Source organism: Vespula vulgaris, chromosome 4, assembly GCF_905475345.1.
Source record: "Vespula vulgaris chromosome 4, iyVesVulg1.1, whole genome shotgun sequence".
In the NCBI taxonomy this organism is placed as follows: Eukaryota; Metazoa; Arthropoda; class Insecta; order Hymenoptera; family Vespidae; genus Vespula; species Vespula vulgaris.
In genome coordinates, this window is record NC_066589.1 from 9,945,838 (window position 1) to 9,966,230 (window position 20,393).

The window sequence follows — 20,393 nt, forward strand, 5'->3', positions numbered from 1 at the left end:
TCGATAAACTTTCGATCTTGGCGATCTTCACAATTGATATACAACGAAGGAGAAAAGTTTGCGCCTCATTTTACTCCGAAACGTTCGATCTACTTGAACAAAGCAGGTCGTTCATTCAACAAAGCAACAGCAATGACAGCTCAATGGCTGCAAAATGTGGGCTAACCCTGAGGGTACGATTTTATTGGAGCGACGATAAAAGGTAGTTCTATGAAGGAAATGACGACAATTTCAAAGCGAACAAAGAATAAAAATACGTGTTTGTATAAAGCCGAAGAAGCCAAGCGTGTCAATGACTAGGTCGCTGTCGAATCATCGGCCGATTCGAAGAATTCCTCTCTGGCTTCCGTACGCGCTCCGATCGTCGATGAATCGTTTCCTTATTAATTATAACGCCTCATCATTATTTTCGTAGGGACGAAATTCCTATCGGTTTAAAACCTAGACCCCACCTAAGAGAGAGCGTCCGAACGTTAAAAAGAAAAAAAGAAAGAAAAAGAAAAGAAACACGAACGCTGTCATCCTTCTCGGCACGGGGAGAGAAGCGACTAAGCATTTTCAAAAACGATTCCTTCGATATTTATTAATTCGAAAGAAATATTATTCCATGCAGCTGTCGTGTCTTCGTTTCGTTCGAATTTAATCTCTCGAGTCGTCCCCAGGCACCTCGCTGCACTGCCAAGTATTATCAAAGAACACGCACGAATTTCATATAGCGCGCGTGCTAATAATCCTTACGATTTACTAGCTCGGCATTATAGTAAAAGCAATTTAACGTCGAGGAGATCCGTTCTATTAGATAAAACATTAATGGCCGTTTCCTAATGATCGTTCGTTCGCGCTACGTAGCTACGCTGAGATGAGCGAAAAAGAATACTAAACGTTACTACGTAAACGTCACGTGCTTCTCATCATGCGCAACGACGAACGCATCTACTCAAAGGATACGGTGTTGTCGTCGCTCGGAAAATCATAGAACCGAAGAAAGAATAGAACAGATGTCGGTTAAAGGAATCTAAAGAGAGCTAGGTAGATAAAGTTGATCGGACAAGATCGGTACTTACGGATGAGAGACGCGCCTATGGAGGCTTCTGAGGGACATGGCTCTGTTCTTGTTGCGAGCCGTACCTCCGAAGGAAGCTTGGAAGATGGTCCCGCTTCCGGCGTCGGTTCCGGCGTCGGATCCGGCGTCGAGTCTGGCGTCGGGTCCAGCGTCGGTTCCAGGATCGGTTCCAGGATCGGTTCCAGGATCGGGTCTAGGAGCGGCGGCGACGTCAACGCCAGCGTTACCGTTCGGCGTGACGCGGCGCGAGGCAGCCGAGCCGGGAGAGGCTGCGAGTTGGTCTCCCGTCGGTGCCGCGGCCACCGCCGCCGCCGATGCGAGGCCCCCGGAGGTCGCCAGAACGGTGCTGCTGGTAGTGGTGCTGCTGGTGGTGGTGCTGCTGCTCCTGACGGTGATGGTACGCCGGAATGGGCCCGACGTACCCGACAATCGCCGTGCTAATCTGCGGGCGAGCCGACGGGCCAGGCGCGCCCCTGCACCACCGACACCCACGCTGACGGTATTTCTGTCCCACCCCCCGTGTCCAGGGGGTGGTACAAGTTTCACGGTTTACCCGTTCAAAACCTTCCTCTTTCTTTTCTATCTCCTTGGTCTCTGCTTTGCCGCCAGGCTCTCTCGAACGCTCCGAGACTCGCTTCTCTTCCGTCCTACGCGACGAATTATCCAGCCTCCTCGGCTCTGCTTTGTTCTCTCTCTCTCTCTCTCTCTCCCTCCCTCTATCTATCTATCTATCTATCTATCTATCTACCTCTACAATTATCTTTCTTTCCTCGCTTATCGCATTTCCTTTCGCTACGAGCGACGATCGAAATTCCGTCTTCGGCTCGACGACAACGATCTGCTAGTCGCCTGCGATGCGTAAGAATTTTCAAGAAAAATTTTCAGACAAACAGAAAGATTATCCAATTTTCAATGTAAACGGCTTGTAAACGTACCTGCGCGTATTCGTATCGAGGGCATCGATGGATTAAAATAAAAGAACGATTAGCCCAAGTACGATCAGCCTCGTGCTATCGAGTCGTTCAAGGGAACGCGATTTCCATATCCTCGTTCTTGATCGTATCACGAACCGTAAGAATTTTCTTCGCGCGTCGCGTCAAATCAGCTTCCACGAGTTTCTGCGCGATCTTACGAGATTCTTCTTTCGAAAGAAGCATCGCGCTACCTTGCTCCATTTCCCTTCGAGCCCACGTGTCTTCCTCTTCCTTCCCCTTCTCCTTCTCCTTCTCCTTCTCCTTCTCCACCTTCTCTCCTCTCGCTCTAATATAGCTTAGTATCACAATGAACGATTTTCCTACGCTTAGCCTTAAGATTATAAAATCACAGTCGCAAATTGATACGGATCCTGTCGTGCGAGCCCTCCCTCCCTTTCGCGCGAGGACGGCGATCGTTCTCTCACCGCTTCCTATCGCTCTGCTCGTTGCCGACGCGCATGAATTTCTTCAGGCTCTATCCGTATAACGAAATCCGGATGATCGAGAGAAAACGTCGTTCGCACACCGTTGCTCCCTACGGGACGGATTGCGTCTGCTCATCGATATCGATACTCGCCGCCTCTACGAAAAGCCTTTCCGATCTTTCACCGGCTTCGCTCGGCTCAGCTCGGCTCGGCTCGCGCCACGAGGCTCTCGTGCTCTTTGTTCGAGCGAATGACTGCTACCATCACCGGCACAACCACTACTACCACCACCACCACCACCACCACCACCACCACCACCACCACTACCACCACCTTCTCTACTGCCACTACCACCACCGCCGTCGCTGCCGCCACCACCACCTCCACCACCACCACCACCACCACCGTCACCACCGCCACCACCGCCTTCGCCCTCGCCCTCGCCCACGCCGCCGCCGCCACCACCACCACCGTCTCCTCCGTCTCCACCTCCACCACCACCACCACCTCCAGCACAACCCTCCGTCGACTCGGCGAATCAGCACGCGATATCTCGCGAAAATCAAAGAACTCTCGATCTATTTGAATCCTCGCGATTCTTCCCGCGCTTTATCGCATTCGCCGAAATCTTTGGGTCCTGCGTAATCGCACGGCTGTATCTTGTACGAAAGAAACGAGAGACCAGCGATGCCATTTTCTTTTGTCCTCTTATCTTCTTCCTTCTTCCTTTATCTTCTTCCTCTTCTTTTTCTTCCTCTATTACTACTTTGCACTATTACGAGACAATAGTATCTAACGGTAAGTCCTATGCGATAAATTTCATTCCTCCGTCTCGAACGCGCTCCCTCGTTCCACGATCGTACCGTTGTCGAGCTCCATTTTCGATGCGCTCTTCCGTCGAGGAAACGACGATTACAAAACGAACGATTTTGAGTCTTCAAAAGCCGGATACAGATCTTTGAGACGTTGGGTGGCGAGTATCGATCGAGAATCATCAACCGACATATCCTTCCATACCCCTTCTCCCTCTCTCGTACTCTCTTTCTCCGTTTCTCTGTCTCTCCCACTCTCTCTTTCTCCTTAGAAAACTCCACAAGATAAGAGAAGATGTCGCTCGAGCGCCTACCGGAACTCAAAATTATACCTCCGCTTTACTTCTTTCTCTTTCTCTCCTTTCGATTCTTTCGCACGAATCCTATCCGGTTTCCTTTTTCCCAACTTTTATCTCTCCACCTTCTCAGCTTCCTCTTTCCTCCTTCAACGGCGTATTCCTTCTTAGGTGTATCGGTCGAGTCTGATTCGCTTTGATCGAAGCATCCTTCTTTCGCTGCAATTACATTTCCTGCTTTTATTATATAAACATATTACAAAATATACAATTAATAAATTTGATACTTTTCACGTTCTCTCGTTTCTCTCCTTTCTCTCTTACCGTCCGAATTCCGCCCTAACGAAGACGCGGAGCGACGATTCGATCGGTTCTTATTGTCGAGCACACCCTAAATCTCGATACTCTCCACTCTTACCTCCTTGAGCAAAACGATGGAACGTTGCGCTTTTCTAAAGGTAACGGTGTCGAGGGAGAGTATCATTCCCTTACGTTTGATCACGGCACTGCGATAACGCGACGCGACGAATCGAATCACGGAAGATTATAATTTGGGCTACCGATCGTCAATGTTTTTCTGTCGACGTTCGTGCTCTTCGATACACGCTTCAATCACGATTATATTCGTTCGTCCTACCTCTCCTCTTTTTTATGCTTATTTATTTATCTCCTATCCCCTATCTCCTCCCGTTCTCTCTCTCTCTCTCTCTCATCCCACCTCGCTCTGCGCATTCCACTCACTTGGCCCTCTCACTAGTACTCGTTTCGCCAAAGAAGCTACTTTCGCACCCTCTCATCCATCCATCCAACCATCCATCCATCCATCCATCTACCTGTTTCCGTTCTTTAATTCGATCGCTTATTCATTCATCTACCTTTCTACCTATCCACCGTTCCCTTCCTACCCTCCGCCAGAGCTCGTTTATATGCTCCGATCGTAAAACGAATGTGAGAGAGCGTGATACGTTCCTTCGCTCTAAGACGATGCCATGCATGCGCGCCGATCGTCCTTATTGATTACGACGCATTGCTGCGTGTAGAAAGCCGATCGCTTTTCTGGCAGGAAAAAGGACGTTCGTTTCCCACGTTCGTCGTCAACGATGCGAGGGATGGAAAACGTTTCCTTTGAACGGTAGGGCAGGTAAACGCGGAAAGGGAATGCGTAGATATTCCCCACGATCGGTACGAGCCACTGAGCGATTAACCACTCTGCAACAGTGGGTACCGTTATACGCGTTCAAACGTACCATTGACTTTGACGTTAGGCGGCTGATAGCCGGCCTCGTACTGATACCGTACCGCCCGCGCCGTGACAACCACGGCCTGACTACACCCGCCCCTTTCCCTTCGCCCTTCTCCCTTCTCCCTTCTTAACTCTTCTCCGACCACCGCTACGCCAACGACGTACCGACCAGCCGAAAAACAACCCTCTTTTGCAAACGATTTGGGCGCCACTCCACGACTTTCCTCGAAAACGATTCTCCTCCTAGATGACACTTCCTTTCTTCGATTGTCTTCCGATACAACGCTGCTCCTGTTCTCTTTCCCTTCTCTTCTTTTATTCCCTCGATATTTTTCCTCTTGATCTCTCGATTATCCTTACATGACGTGTTAATCTAACGATATACTTTTTTATTAACAATAATTCAAAATCCTATACCCACATATCTTCGATCCTTTTCGTTATTTCTTTTCAAAGACTCCATCGAATATTCTTTGTATCAATCTCAACGGTGACTCGACTAGAACGTATCAAAGTTATTACTTGGTTACTTGGTTGAATGATATCATGATCAAGTTTGTTCTAAACGCTAATCTTATAATCAAAGCAAAGTCATATTATTACCCTGTAAAATTTTATGTTATACGTCCCTTATTAGATGATAGGTGCGCGAATCCTTTCAACGTTTAATCTGCTTCTTATCCAATGACGATATAATTAATAAATAAATCTGTAAAAAAGATTCGTCGTTATCAACATTTTCGTTGGCAGCTTAAACGTTTCGTCTTTGTGTACTCTAAACATTATCCATACTTCGAGAGCCAGAAATACACACACACACACATATGTATATATGTATACACACCATGCATACGTGTAGCATATGCATGCGTGAAGTGGCTCTAACGACATCTACCGATGATCGTCGCAAATAATTGTGGAAAAAAATAGAAACAATTTTGGTATGAAATTCAAGTACTTTGTATATACGAAAAAATCTTTATAAGTATTAGCAAGATATTCCAATTGATTCTATTAAAAATACCTCGAGTTCCATTCCTGTTTCGATCTGTCATAAATATTTTCCGTATGAAGGTAACTTCAAATTTGAAGGTTTGAGGATCAATGAACTACGTTCGTTTGAAGAAAAAGATAATGTAATACAATTTCGAGATTGGAACATGCCTTACGACGACTGAAATAATAAGAATCTGGCGTCGTAATTATCTTCAAATGCAACTAGCATTTTAATGTGACTATGAATTCTGCAACAATGGCGCTTGGCGCGAAGATCAAAAAAAGATGAAGAACGTTCACTGGCGCATGCGCACATGGTTATTCTTTTTTTTTTGCATACGTGTATATGATTTATCTCTCATAACACGTTTCTCTGTTTACTCAACACTGATCCAATTAAGTCGATATAATATCTTTAGTAATCCAGTGTACAAAGAAATAACGAAACTATGAAAAATTGAAAGATTCTAAATAGAAATTCATAGACAGTCGCTCGATTATTTTTAAAGAAAAATATAAATAGTTAAAGAATTAGAAAGCTGTATGAAGGAAAGTTACATATTCATAATAATTCACAGATTCGATTAGAAATGGCAAAGTGAAACTTCTGTTTGCATCTTGTGCATATAACGATGTTAATCAAATTGTAAATATCGACTGTTACTCGTAAATCTTTCTTCTTCTTTAATTTTCTTGGTACAAATAATCATACATAGCCTTACATACGGATGATAGATTTGTGATGGCGCCACAGATCAAAATACATTTTATTTTGCAGAGTCGATTTATCGAAAAATCGTTCATTATCGATCGGAACAGTGAGGGCGCAGCATACAGGAATACGAAATTTAGATGTTCTTTCTTGTGTATTATGTGAAGAACTCATTTTTTCAATATTTTTCTTAAAAAAGTAATGTCAAAATAACAATCCGCTAACACGTGCCTTACGTTCTATAAGTTCATCGTTTATTTATTTGCTAAACTTAACGCAAAGTGAGTTTTTCTCGCTAACAGATTCCTTCGGCCATCTTAGCAACTCGATTCTAAACAAACGTGCCTGTTCGGATCCGCAATGGCGGAGACAAACGGGGCCGCAAATTTAAACACTAAAAACGGAAACTTCATTTGCGGTGTAGTAGAAGGTACGTAAACAGTATAAGATTATTATTTTTATTTTATCAATACAATATCTGTTTACCTGTATCTTGATAAAGGAAACGTCATTCTACGTTATTGTGGATATGGACTTCTTTTTATTTATTTATTCTGTTTTTTTTTTTTTTTTTTCTTTTTTTCTTCTTTTATCTCTTTTCTCGTGCATAATACATTACGTTATATTTCATGTATAACAGGATTTTACGGAAGACCATGGACGACGGAACAACGAAAGGATTTGTTTCAAAAGTAAGTTTATAAAATGCATGAGATATGCGCGAAGAAACTCAAAAGTTCGTTTATATTTGTAGACTAAAAAAATGGGGAATGGACTCATATTTGTACGCGCCCAAGGACGATTATAAACATCGTGCGTATTGGAGAGATTTGTATACGGTGGAAGAAGCTGAACATCTAACGGGTTTGATCACAGCTGCTAGAGAATGCGGCATCACGTTTTATTATGCTCTATCTCCCGGATTAGATATCACGTATTCCAGTGCCAAGGAAGTAGCAGCTTTAAAGAGAAAATTAGAACAAGTCAGCCAATTTGGTTGTACCGCATTTGCCTTATTATTCGATGACATAGAGCCTGAAATGAGCGAAGCAGACAAAGAAATGTTTCAATCGTTCGCGCATGCACAAGTATTTACATCTATTCTCGAAAGCTTTTATAATTCCATAATACGTTTCTTCGTGTTATTCATTCGTTTTTATACATACAGGTATCTGTCACCAATGACATTTTTCAACACCTCGGACAACCTCGTTTTCTTCTATGTCCGACACAATATTGCGCAACTCGAGCAATACCCAATGTGTCCTCTTCCGAGTACTTAAATACCCTTGGAATGAAATTAGCTCAAGAAATTGATATAATGTGGACAGGTCCTAAAGTAATATCAAGGCTCTTAACTGTTGAATCTATTGAAGAAATTACAGAAGTTCTTAGAAGGCCGCCTGTTATTTGGGATAACTTGCATGCTAATGATTACGATCAAAAAAGGGTTTTCCTTGGGCCGTATTCAGGTAGATCACCTGATCTTATTCCTAAACTAAGAGGCGTTTTAACGAATCCAAATTGTGAGTATGGCGCGAATTTTGTCGCTATTCACACGCTGGCACAATGGAGCAGGTGCAATATTGACGGCAAGAGAGATTTAAGTCTGAGTATGTTTAGTAGTTTATACTTTTTAAATACTTTAAACGGTATATTGATATGTTGCTTGAATCTCGTTTTATAGACGACACTGTATCTGCCGATATTAAATTAGAAACAGAGACGGAAGATGGAGTTGTCGGGGAAGACGTTCCTTCAACTTTATCTCCAAACATGTATCATCCACGTCATGCGCTCAAAAATGCGATAAGCGAATGGTTATCAGAATTTAATAAGAAAAAAGTAGCGTGGGGTGTCATCGCGAAACCACAGCCATGCGTAGCTCCGACAATACCAATCCCGATTATTCCTTCTGTAAATACATGTATGAGCTTGACATCCACAACGACAACAACGGTTCCTGCAACTCCTACACCAGTAACTAATTCGAATCACCTTCAAGCATTGGCTGAAGTATGCTCTACTGTTACAAGTAGTGATAGTTTTGCTCAACCTTCTTCTGGACCCATGATGAATTCTTTAGTATCTGATACCAAAGTAATCAGTGAACCTATAGTTTCAACGATATCTCCCAGTGTAGGAAACGAGGCGATTACAACGACCGTATCTTCGGTCGAACCAATGGATTGTAACACGACCCCGAGTGATTCTCCTGCTCATGGAATAAAAATACACGTAGAAGACGACATCATGGTGGAAAACACTTCTGTAAGCCATTTGTAAAATGAATTTATAAAACTTTACAGTGTAAATTCGTTTTACAATGGTTTTCTTTTCTTTTCTTTTCTTTTTTTTTTTTCTTTTCCCACATTTTCTTAGACATGTAGTGAAGCTTCTGCAGGTATGCAAGTAGAAGTAGATGGTACTTCTCCTACAGTAAATGGTACACAAATGATAATCGAGAATGACAGCGAATCTCATGAGAATACTGATAATGTAGATCAAGATTCTTCATCGATAAAAGATGCAGACAAACAATTGACTCAAGAGGATTTATGCCTGTTGTGTGATTTATTCTACTTACCGTTTGAACATGGTGGTCAGGGTATTCAATTGTTACAAGAATTCAACTGGCTAAAGAGCAATGCTCATGTTGTTATGAAGAAATCGAAAGAAGAGGATGCTGCTTCACAATCTGATGTAAGCAAACACGGTTTATAGTTTATCGTAAACTAATCCTTTTACAAGTAATTTTTCCTTTACAATTCTAATAAATATATTTCAGATAGAAGAGTGGCATGCTCGTGCAGCTAAATTAAATGATATGTGTAATGCAGTAAATAGATTGTTTCAACGACTTACGTACTGTAATAATCGCGAACTATTATATGATTTGTATTCATATATGTGGGACATGAGAGGAGTTGTATCATTGCTAAATAGTTATGTAAAATGGTTAGGTAAGTTCCATTATTTCTGTTATAGATACAATCTCTTTACACAAAATTTTCTAAAAGTAACATATTCTTTTTGAGAACAATGTAACATTTGGAATCGATATATATGAGTAATATCCATTGAAATATGCATTGAAAGTGGTTTCATATTTCAATTAGCAAAGTATTACATTAACGATGAAAGTCTGCTCAAAATGCTAATACGCTGGTACAGTAATTTAATTTCTAAATACTTTATCATAATTTTACACTATAAACGAAAAAAGAAAACAAATTAAATTAATGTATATTAATTCGATTCTAAATTTTTATTCTCAGTTTACTGGTCACTGTACTTGAACTATATTGGCTATATGGAATAATTTATTTAGCTGCAGACAAATGCTGTTGTTGGCCTTTCTCAAAAATATTATTGTTTATTATCTGTACTTGTATTTCAGAACAGATGTATCTACAATATTGGTAAGTGCGTAGCGTCTTTTTTAACTTTTATATTAATTAAACTTTTTACAAGGAAGGAAAGTTTATATATACTTTCATTACAATTATGTTATTATAGCTCATAATAATAATATTTTAATTACAATAAAAGATCATGTCATAACATGGATAGTAAAATAATGGATTTAAGTAATAAATGGACTTAAGTAGAGTAATAATATGATATTTCATGTTAATTTTATTTAATTTTTTTTTATATTTCATGCAATTTGTTACTTCTTTTACGTATTTATAATTAAAATTATAAATATAATTATATTTTATTGACAATTATAATCGTCTTCCTTGCAAAAAGATGTTAAATTTTCAAAATAGTTTTTCCTTTTTTCCTTCCATCTCTTTTTCTTTTCTTTTTCCTTTTCTTCTTTTTTTTTTCTTTTTTTTATCTTTCTTACATTTTCGTTGGAACACATTTTATTAAATCCGAAAATTATTGATGTACCCTTCAGTGCTATTTTATCATACATTATCAGAGGTATACTCTGATGGACGATAGACAGAGTTATTTTTCATTTTGAATTATACATCTTTACTTAATACGCCTTAAGAGGGTAGAAATTATTTATTTTCAATACACGCAATGTATTTTTTGAAATTAATTGATATATCGCCCGATCGTATATCACGCAAATGTAATTACTACACAATTTTGAGATTTATGTCACTATAAATATTTGTGCAATTGTAAAATTGGGGACATCTGTAATAATCGGTAAATTATTGCATTCCGTGGATCGCATATCCACGAAATTATTTCTTACATTTATTTCTGCGCTTTAGAAATGAATGTACCATGCGGCATTGCATGAAATCGAATAAATAAGATTGCTATAAACTTGAATCAAGTTTATATAAATACGTTTACTTGTACAACTCATCTGTTATTTCAAACAAATTTAAATGTGAAAAATTAAACACAATTTATCACAGATTCTCGTTTACGTATGTAGCAAGCTCTTATTTATGCGTTAATTAATTTAATTAGGTCAGCCACGCATAATTGAATTTAACTCAATGCTGCGATATAAATTGTAAAAATGATACGAATGAATACGAAAATAAAAAAAAAAAAATATCGTGGCTTTCCTGCGCAAGTACTGCGGCAAAAACTTACAAGATAAGTATTTCTGGGAAACCATTCAACAGCATTTCTTCATGGATGAACAAATATTGGATTTGAAATCTTCTTGTGCCAGCTATTAACATATTAATTGACTTTCTTTTACAGACAATACTTAGCAGAAACGTATTTATCATATATACACTCTCTATAATATAGAAAGTATATTAAACAGTTATATAGAAATATTTATAATTTCCAATATTGACATTTCTGCTATGATAATATTATATGAGGAATGATACGACTTTAATACGCTGACTAACTACCACTCTGTGTTTTTGTCCTGTTGATAGCATTTGGCAGATTCCCAGCGACGATGACAACGTATACCCAGGGAAGCTACACATGTATGCGATTCATCAGTTTTAAGTAATTTACCATTGCGCGCGCGATTGGCGAGACCTTGAATCTGAAAGCAACAATTAAATTTTTTCTATTATATATTCAAGGTTTTGCACAATATATACACATTCATTATTATTTTTTAACATAAATAAGAAATACGCGCGTAGAAGCTGCATTCCTATACCTCAGGAGATTATAATGCGCGATTGATACGCGATCTTTACGCATTATAATGCAATGCGGATTGAGCATACTTATTGATATTACAAAGTAGCACATCTATTTTAGTCAGTGATATTCGTTGCAATTTATAAATAATTATGAATAATTTATTTGTAAGAAGCATTTTTGCTAATTAATTTTACGTTAGACACGCAGAAACGTTAATAGTATTTAAATTTATTTACGATTTATTTTATATACCATATTGTACGCAGTACTGTACAGTACATTGTAAAAATGATATATTTTTAACTTTTTCGAATTTTATCTATATTGACTTAGACATGTCATAAGACTAAAATATGTTTTGCAGATAGAGTATGTTCAACCCATCATGTTTAGTAAAACAACACTTTAATATATAACATTTCATAAACTCTTGAAACGTAATATTTATACGGTCAATTACGATAGAAAAAAAGAAAAATTAATTGTATTGTTTATCTTATATTCATTATGATAAATAATTTTACTTTCTTTATAATTAATATTTTATTAACAATAAATAATCGTAAATGATCCGAAAAATACTTTCTTTTGCCAAGTTGCCTGTGCTAACTTATTTTGCTTAGTTCCAGAAACTATATTCTTTCCAGGATAATAAGAGTTTTATTTCAGGTGCAATTTGGCAAGAGAAATAGTATAATTTTACTAAATATGCTATATATATATATATATATATATATATATATTGGACCAAGAGTTTATGATCATGCAAACTAGCTTTGCGATTATAATTCTACCACTTTTCGTTTCTTCTTTTATAATAAATAAATAACATGAAACGCGCAGTTTCATCTCTCTCATAAATATTTTAAATAATTCAAAGTTTTTCGTTGTTTAATAGTACTGTGCATGCACAGTATTTTCTTTTTGTATTTTTTCTTTTCTTTTTTCTTTTTTCTTCTTTTTTTTTTTTTTTTTTTAAACATATATATTAGAACAAAAGGCACTTATCTACATACTATATCACTATTCTCGTAATATCATTCTCGTAAGAGAATTTGTACTTTTCAAATTGACATTAGTTTCTTTCCCTCTTCTTTCTTGTATTTAGACAACGCCAGTTTTAATAAGATTATTGAAGGAAAGAAAATGAAATGCCATACCTAAAAACCCATTTGTGCATGACATAGATATAAGCAAAATTGATGCCCAGTGCAGTGGAGGCCATTTCAATATGTTCGTAGACATTACGCACGAATAAAATTATGTATTTAACGGTATACTAATAAGATCATTTTCTGCCTTAAAATAGGGTTTTCGAACGGTTGGAAAGAAACATTTATGAGTGGTGATCAAGAACCATGGGTCTTTCGCGGTGGTCTTACTGCTGACCTACAGGTAGAATTTGCCTTTATAAAATCAGTAAAGTAATCAACAAAGTAATCGTGCATCTGTATAATGTTATTTGCTTTTAGAGATTAATTCCAGTGGACAGCGGTAACGATTTATTTGTTTATAAAGTCTCAGAAATACCTAGTAGTAAAATATATACAATACGGCCTTACTTAGCGAGCGATGAAGAAGCAGTTTACGCAGTATGCAATCAAATTTCTAACTGCACGGGATCATCGGCTGTAGCAGACAAGTACACGCATAATATCAAATTTTCTATTAAAATATTTTTTCTTATCAAACAACAAATATTTTATTCTTATAAAATATTATTACCACTTCAGATTAGTCGGTGGATTCTTAACATTAAGTCCTGAATTATGTATGATTGTTGAAGATGAGAATGGTATAGTAGGATACGCACTAGCTGCCTTAAATGTTAAATCTTATAATCAGAGGTTGGCAGTTTCTTGGATTCCTGAATTAAAGATGAAATATCCCTTGGATAATGGTATGAATAATTTACCACAGGATATTCAAGTATGTATACAAGTATGATAAATGCGCGTTGATATTTAACATCATTATACAATGATTTTTCATCTACTATCGTTATATTAATTTTTATTAAAGGATGCAATACAGTATTTTCATACATTTAGTCCAGATGTATCAGAACAATTGTGTAGACATCATCCATCAAAACTTTTGTGCGCAATACTACCTACTGTAACAGATCAGTCAATTCCTAAAAGATTGATTACTTGTGTCTTAGCAGCTTTAAGAGCTAATGGTAAGTACTCTTTCAATAGATATATGATCGTTTTCTTTTTTCCTTTATATTTTTTGGAAAGAAAAATAGTAATTTTCGACAATGACGTATGCATTGTATATTTACATAGGTTCTTTCGGAGTTCATACAACCATGTGCTCAACAGATAAGGAAACTAATGATTTTTATACAAAATTAGGATTTGTTGAATTGAATCCAGCACAGGAGGAACATCCTGGAATAAAAACAATGTGTAGAAGTTTCTAACAGAGACTGAACGCACCATTATTATTTCTAAATAAAGTATATTTACTTGGAGGACATTCAACAAAGAAAGGATTTATGACATAAAAAATTTCGCAACAAATTAAAATTGTTTATGGATTTATATACATGTGTACATACGTATGTATATGTATGTTTAATCCAAACATGGAGAAAAATTTTATTCTTTTTTACATTTTTTTTTTTTTCTTACTCTGCTCTGGTAGTGTGAGTAAAATATATTAAAACGTAAAACGTATAATTTCTCTTAACAGAGATATACATAGAAGAATGTAAAAGTATTTAGTGTAATTAAATAATTTCTATTTCTTTCTTTCATTATATGATGCTAAATTAATCCTTTGCACTCTTTGCAATTCCTCTAAAAAATGCCTAATTTTTACTTATATTTAGTCCAATTTGTAAAAGATTTATAAAAAAAGACACGATGTTAAAAAAAAAAAAAAAGATAAACTCCTCATATCTTTTCTTTGAATAATAGTAGGCGAAAAATATACATACATATTACAAAAAAACTTATTGTTATAACAGAAATGTCACAGTGTATAAGATTTCACTCTCCTCTGTCTATTTAATATAATGATAAATACATATATCATGTATATATTAAAAATAAATATTGTATAAAATATCGATGTAGTATCCTTGGTAAAAGTCGGTAAAGGAGAGCATAAATTTCCAAATCTTTAGAATTGTTTGCATTATTAATATTTCTGCTTATGTATGATATTATAGGGTTGTAATGATTAATAGCTAATCATTTGTGCAACTGATATGTACATAAACAAGGGCTACATGATAAAATGCCATTATGTGAGTTCAATAATGAATATCTAAATCTTATGACTTGTTAAGAACTATTTTCTTATTCAAGATATATTTATAATCGATTGAAACAAATTTTGATCAGAATCTGTTTTAAATAGTTACTATTCTGATAACATAAAATTATTGATTTTATACAATATTCATTCTATAATATAATACGAGCCTAAAATTGATATTAGAAACGTTTAAGCGGATATTCTAAACTTAAGTACGAATATAATTTACGCGTCTATTCTATGATTTCTCGTTTATTGTTTAATCGATCAAAAGTTTATAAGCTTTTTTTTATTTTAACATATACTGAAATTTATATATTATAGTATTCTTTATAACTACCTATAAAAGTATAAATTATATAGGTATATACTATAGTATTTTTTATTACTAATATTCAGTTTATAATTTCGTATTACGAATAACATAAATTGGTTCTACAAATGCAAAATACATTATTTCAAATTGTGATATATAGTTCTCTAGTAATTATTATTTTGTTTGCATGTTATTATGTTAAAAGAAAAACTATATGTGTGTTATTGCCATTACTCGTGATTAATATTTTATATTATGTAACAGATTATTTGACACATAGATCTACGATCATAGTGCATTAATTAAAAATAAATTATAAAATATGAATACACACGTAAGCAATTTCGTATAAAATTCACATTTAGATTTATACTTACGAATATAGATTTAAGGCATTGTGGTAATATTATGTCGCTGAAGATGATGTATTTCTTTTTGTAAAAGACAAATCTGTAAACAATATTTGTACAAACTTGCAATCATTTTTTGAAGTTACTTATGAAATTTTTCAATAAAATTTAGAATTGCAAATGATCTAACAAACCTTTTTAATTGTATCATTTAGAAACTTTTGTTTGGAAGTTGGTGTCATATTTGTAATAACATCTGTATTTATTGTAGTTAATGAGTCCAATAATTCGATAATCTTTTTATTTATGTTACTGTAAAAATACGATCATATTTATAACTTTCGGATCTTAGAAAATTATATTATATCGTCATTATACTTACGTAGGTGATACGAATACTGCTTTATTTCTTCTTTGCAAATTCTTTTTATCGTTCTAAAAGATGACCGTTTATTATAATTTTCTATAGCAATGTAACAAGCGATTTTTATTAAATATTAAAATATCTTACCAATTTGTTTTCCGCTTTAGATATATATAAGTCGTCGACATTATCGATAGCGAATGGAATGTCATCTAACGAACATACGAAATAATTATAGTTAAATATTTTATCTTTAACTACATGTACAAATTTTTATCATTATACCTTCTCTTCTTTTTGTAGCCTTTTCCATACTTTTAGAGAAACTGCTTTTATCATCTCTCCATTCTTGTAGAGCTATTTTGTTTCTATATATAAAGTATGAACAATACAGAAACAAACGATATTAGTAACAATATACAGAACTAACAATTGGCCTATTTAAAAGTAGAACAATATATTCATTATTGACAAATTTATTGCTGCTGTTAAAAACAAATGACAAACAATGCAGTGTAGTTTGTAATTGTAGATAAGTATTGGTTTTAAATAGACCATCGAATACATTAGAAATTCATATGGATGACTACTGACTTCATTTTTTGAAGTACAGAAGCTTCTTTATTCAACATTTCTGTAATTTCATCAATCCATGAAAGTTGTTTTTGTCTGATAAGATTTGTTCCTTTGCTGTTACATCTAGACATACACATGTTATAATTAATTTTAATATTATATTTATCTTAGTTGATCATTATCTATATAATTAAAATAATTAAATAATTAGATAAATTCATACTTATATCATTATACCTGTTGTTTGGTTTATAAGCTTTTCTTTTCTCTATCATAGACATTTTATTAAATTTTTTTGATATATCACTGCAGCTATAGCAATTAATAACTTGTAAAATGTCAGACTTTTTTTTATTAATTGATCCGTTACTAAGAACTGTTAACGATTTTGGCTTTACTTCTGTTTAAAACAGTAAAACAAAATTTATATATTACAATCTTGCTTCTAATTACAATGCATATGCAAAAAAACATTCTTACCCTTCACAGGTATTATTCCAACTTCATCTGGATGTAACTTATTCCATTCATTTTTTAAGAAGCTTAAAATATTAGAACATCCAAGTGCTACAATATTTTCCGGTGGCATAGTAAGAGGATTACGTGCCACTTGTAAATTTTTTAATTTAGGTACCATGCCTGCAAATTTATATTATATTACTTACGAATAAAATATATAAATACACGTTTCACATGCAAAAAAAAACAGCATTTAAATTGCAAGTAAAATTGAATATACACAATAGAGATCATTATTATTTTATATTGCATACTTACAAAGTTCTAATGGTAAAACCTGAATTTTGTTTCCTTGTAATAAAAGCGTATGTAAAGAAGAATGAGATTTTATATTCTTTGGTAAAGATTTCAATTGATTATTCCGTATGTCTAGCCATTCAAGATTTTGTAAAGAAGGAAAGAGCTCTTCAGGAATTTCTGACAAGGCATTATTCTCTAAATAAAGCATCTATAAATAATTCATACATACATACAGTAGTAAAATTTACTAGAAGATATTGGAAGAAGTGAAACTAACTTTAACATATACAATACCCGTATCCTTGAAAAATGTTGCATTATATTATTTGGTAATACTGCAAGTTTTGCATTTGACAAATCCACAAATGTTGAATTATAAACTGACGTTTTTTTAGGAAGAGGTAATAAATCTGTATATTCTTCGTTTGAGTGCTGAGGCGTGTCTTGCGTTATTACTGAAGAAATATCAGATATCGTATCTAAATCTTCTGCAGGTATAGGACACAACTCACTAATACACAATTCTTCGGGATCTTGAGAATATGTAAAAAAAATTAAGATAGGTTAACTATTGTCAATACAAGCAATAAAACTTTAATAATTTGTTCCTCATTATTTACCATAAGATACATAGGGCATATTAGCATTGTTTTCATGTAGATCAAAAGTTTTTTCATTGTTTAAAATATTAGCAAAATGTGATTCAGAAGTTATATTTCCATCCTCTTTTTCTTCCTCTTTATCCAATCCACAAAAATTATATGTACATAAATCAGCAGATTCCTCCTCATTATGATTCTTCTCACTTTGCTATAATAAATAATTTTTATATTAACATATGCATATGCATTTCTATGTGTAATAACCACAATTGTAATATAAAAAGTGCAAGTAATATAACTGCATGTATGATTTATCAATGAATTTTGTATTTTCATTAAAGGTTAATTAATCAAAGCAAAATTTATGAGAACAAAATAATAAAAGTGACCAAAAAAAAATACCACATCTCTCGTTATAATTTCCTCCGTTTCATTTAAGATCGTTCGTTCGTCAATATTTTTCTTTTCATAATCGTTTCTATTATTAACACATTGGTGAATTGACAAAGATCTATCATTATTAGATTCATTATGAAATCCATAATACTGTTCAAGAAGTTCTCGCGTTATATTAATCATTGGAATACACAAAAACCTGAATGGATATAATTTAAAACATTTATCGTATAATTTTTTAATTTATTGAACAGAATCAATAACGTTCGAACATAAGTGTCGATTTAATTTTCTTAATTCAATGAGTTTCCATGGAAACAAAAGCGATGTTTGAAAATGGATATCGTTCCGCAATATACATTCATTCCACTTGCATGTAAAAATTACTTTAATATAAATGATAAAAAAACGCAAAATTTATTTAACAAATGGTAATCCCCCTCTTATCATAATATTATAATATATTGTAATAAATTTTTATTTTATAAAAACATTCATATTTTTCATCATCATTCACACAAGATATAAAGACTGCCATTGTTTTAATATTACAAACATTATTTCAATAGGGGATTGAAGGGAAATATTGTTCTTCAACATTTTTCTTTCAACGAACCTTTTCATTCATATCATAAATACCAATTTGCTGAGGTATGTTATAATAGTAACAATAGCAATTGAAGATTGTATTTATTTATTTATTTTTTTTTCTTAATTCCTTATAAGTATAAATTAAATACATATATGCTATTAAATTGCAGGCCTTTTTTAAAAGCAGCATTGTTGCCCAAAACTTGTTAACAAAAAAAGGAAGCTCATGGACAAAACAAGGTATCATAGCTATCTTCTAATAAAATTTTTTTCCGATATTATATTATTAAATACGTTTATGCTTTTCTCTCTCTTTCTTTCTAGGAATCATTGCATCAACTGTGGAAGTAGAACAAATACCATGTTCTGTTATAAATATGTCTTTTTTTAATAAGTTACAAAATCCAGATAATGGAATAATAAATAATTCTGGTGTTATTTGCAAAAGATATGATAATGAAATTAATAATTTTCTTGTTTCTGACAAATTGAGAGAGGTAAATTAAAAAAAGAAAAATGTTAAATAACATATAACAAATTTAATTTAAAAGATGTGTTATATATTTCATAGATGTTATTAGATGAAGAGTCAGATCAGTATGGTTTATATACAGAAGATGAAAGGAAAGAATTTATCTTTTGTATTTTCCAAATGTTAGTTCTTGGAGGAATATTATGTCAATATGAAGATACTTTGGAACCGTATCTTGATACTACCAAACGAATTTATAAAGATCTTATAAGGTTCTTAATTTCTTTTGTTAATTATTTTATTTGAATCATATGCCATAAGACAGTCTTAAGTAGTATCATTAATTATTTTAGAGTACAAAAACGAAAACATTTGGATGATTTATCTGTCAGCACAACAGTTTTAAAAGTTACAGCAGAAGATAATAAAAATCAAGCGTACTTTCCGAGTAATGATCCTTTTAACATACAAAATATTGGATTTCTATTGATTGATGGAAATCTACGTGAAGTTACAACCTTTCTACATCAGTTTGGAGGATATTGTGATTGATATTGTTTATTTTTACTTTTAACTCAACTTCATTTTTAATTGATAAGAAAGGACAAAGGGAAAAGGATAACATTTTTAATTACCCATTTATCTCATAATCGTTTATCAAATACGTACATATATTCTTAGTTAATGCTTTTGTTCTCATTATATGCTACAAACTGTAACTTGGAATTATTAATATTATTTATGCGAGGAGAAATAATAATTATTTACGAATTTACAATCGCTTAATTCAAAATTAATGACAAATTTATTAGAATTATGATTTTAAATAAGTAAATAAATAAATAAATAAATAAATAAATACGAATAAAGAAAATCTTATATTACATTAGACATGGCACTCTCATTTTCGTTAATTAGATTGTTAATTTGTACCCTATCTTATGCGTTTTGTTCATGGTTTTTATCATGTAATTTGCATGGCACATTTATTAATAATTATAAGAATCATCTTTCAAGGATTCAAAACGAATATAATCATAATTGATACGATCTGAACGTATCAATTACTACGTTTC

At 34.0% G+C, this 20,393-nt stretch overlaps 4 protein-coding genes across 19 annotated transcripts in view; 2 read left to right on the forward strand and 2 right to left on the reverse strand.

Annotated features, from left to right (window-relative positions):
- LOC127062933 (potassium/sodium hyperpolarization-activated cyclic nucleotide-gated channel 3) overlaps positions 1 to 2,773 on the reverse strand; it is a 68,421-nt gene extending 65,648 nt beyond the window's left edge. For 4 of the 14 annotated variants that reach the window (XM_050991944.1, XM_050991943.1, XM_050991946.1 and 1 more), the window contains exon 1: positions 1,065 to 2,761. In XM_050991944.1, the coding sequence (XP_050847901.1) occupies positions 1,065 to 1,102 (38 nt within the window). In that variant the 5' untranslated portion in view covers positions 1,103 to 2,761. Of the gene's footprint in view, positions 1 to 1,064 lie in introns of all 14 variants that reach the window. The other 10 variants (XR_007781223.1, XR_007781222.1, XM_050991952.1 and 7 more) reach the window with 7 other exon arrangements.
- A 3,830-nt stretch (positions 2,774 to 6,603) lies between these two features.
- On the forward strand, positions 6,604 to 14,379 carry LOC127063523 (protein O-GlcNAcase). Of its 3 annotated transcripts, none has more exons than XM_050993447.1 (13): positions 6,604 to 6,951; positions 7,162 to 7,213; positions 7,259 to 7,609; positions 7,690 to 8,134; positions 8,209 to 8,792; positions 8,904 to 9,224; positions 9,310 to 9,484; positions 11,399 to 11,452; positions 12,931 to 13,016; positions 13,094 to 13,263; positions 13,355 to 13,550; positions 13,644 to 13,803; positions 13,913 to 14,379. In XM_050993447.1, the coding sequence occupies exons 2-13, from the start codon at positions 7,178 to 7,180 to the stop codon at positions 14,047 to 14,049; spliced, it is 2,715 nt and encodes a 904-aa protein (XP_050849404.1). In that variant the 5' UTR covers positions 6,604 to 6,951; positions 7,162 to 7,177; the 3' UTR covers positions 14,050 to 14,379. The 3 variants fall into 3 exon arrangements, with proteins under 3 accessions (XP_050849404.1, XP_050849402.1, XP_050849403.1); XM_050993445.1 differs by having other exon boundaries at positions 7,276 to 7,609; XM_050993446.1 differs by lacking the exon at positions 11,399 to 11,452 and having other exon boundaries at positions 7,276 to 7,609.
- Positions 13,606 to 18,578, reverse strand: LOC127063535 (probable serine/threonine-protein kinase roco4). The gene is made up of 13 exons (XM_050993472.1): positions 18,261 to 18,578; positions 17,877 to 18,066; positions 17,551 to 17,789; positions 17,275 to 17,464; positions 16,978 to 17,136; positions 16,735 to 16,897; positions 16,516 to 16,620; positions 16,207 to 16,289; positions 16,069 to 16,133; positions 15,940 to 15,992; positions 15,752 to 15,869; positions 15,585 to 15,657; positions 13,606 to 14,017 (listed from the first exon to the last, which is right to left on the reverse strand). The coding sequence occupies exons 1-12, from the start codon at positions 18,435 to 18,437 to the stop codon at positions 15,595 to 15,597; spliced, it is 1,605 nt and encodes a 534-aa protein (XP_050849429.1). The 5' UTR covers positions 18,438 to 18,578; the 3' UTR covers positions 13,606 to 14,017; positions 15,585 to 15,594.
- LOC127063546 (cilia- and flagella-associated protein 300-like) lies at positions 18,424 to 20,208 on the forward strand. Its single transcript, XM_050993494.1, has 6 exons — positions 18,424 to 18,685; positions 18,824 to 18,905; positions 19,016 to 19,085; positions 19,170 to 19,342; positions 19,417 to 19,589; positions 19,671 to 20,208. The coding sequence occupies exons 1-6, from the start codon at positions 18,591 to 18,593 to the stop codon at positions 19,867 to 19,869; spliced, it is 792 nt and encodes a 263-aa protein (XP_050849451.1). The 5' UTR covers positions 18,424 to 18,590; the 3' UTR covers positions 19,870 to 20,208.
- The last annotated feature ends 185 nt before the right edge of the window (positions 20,209 to 20,393 follow it).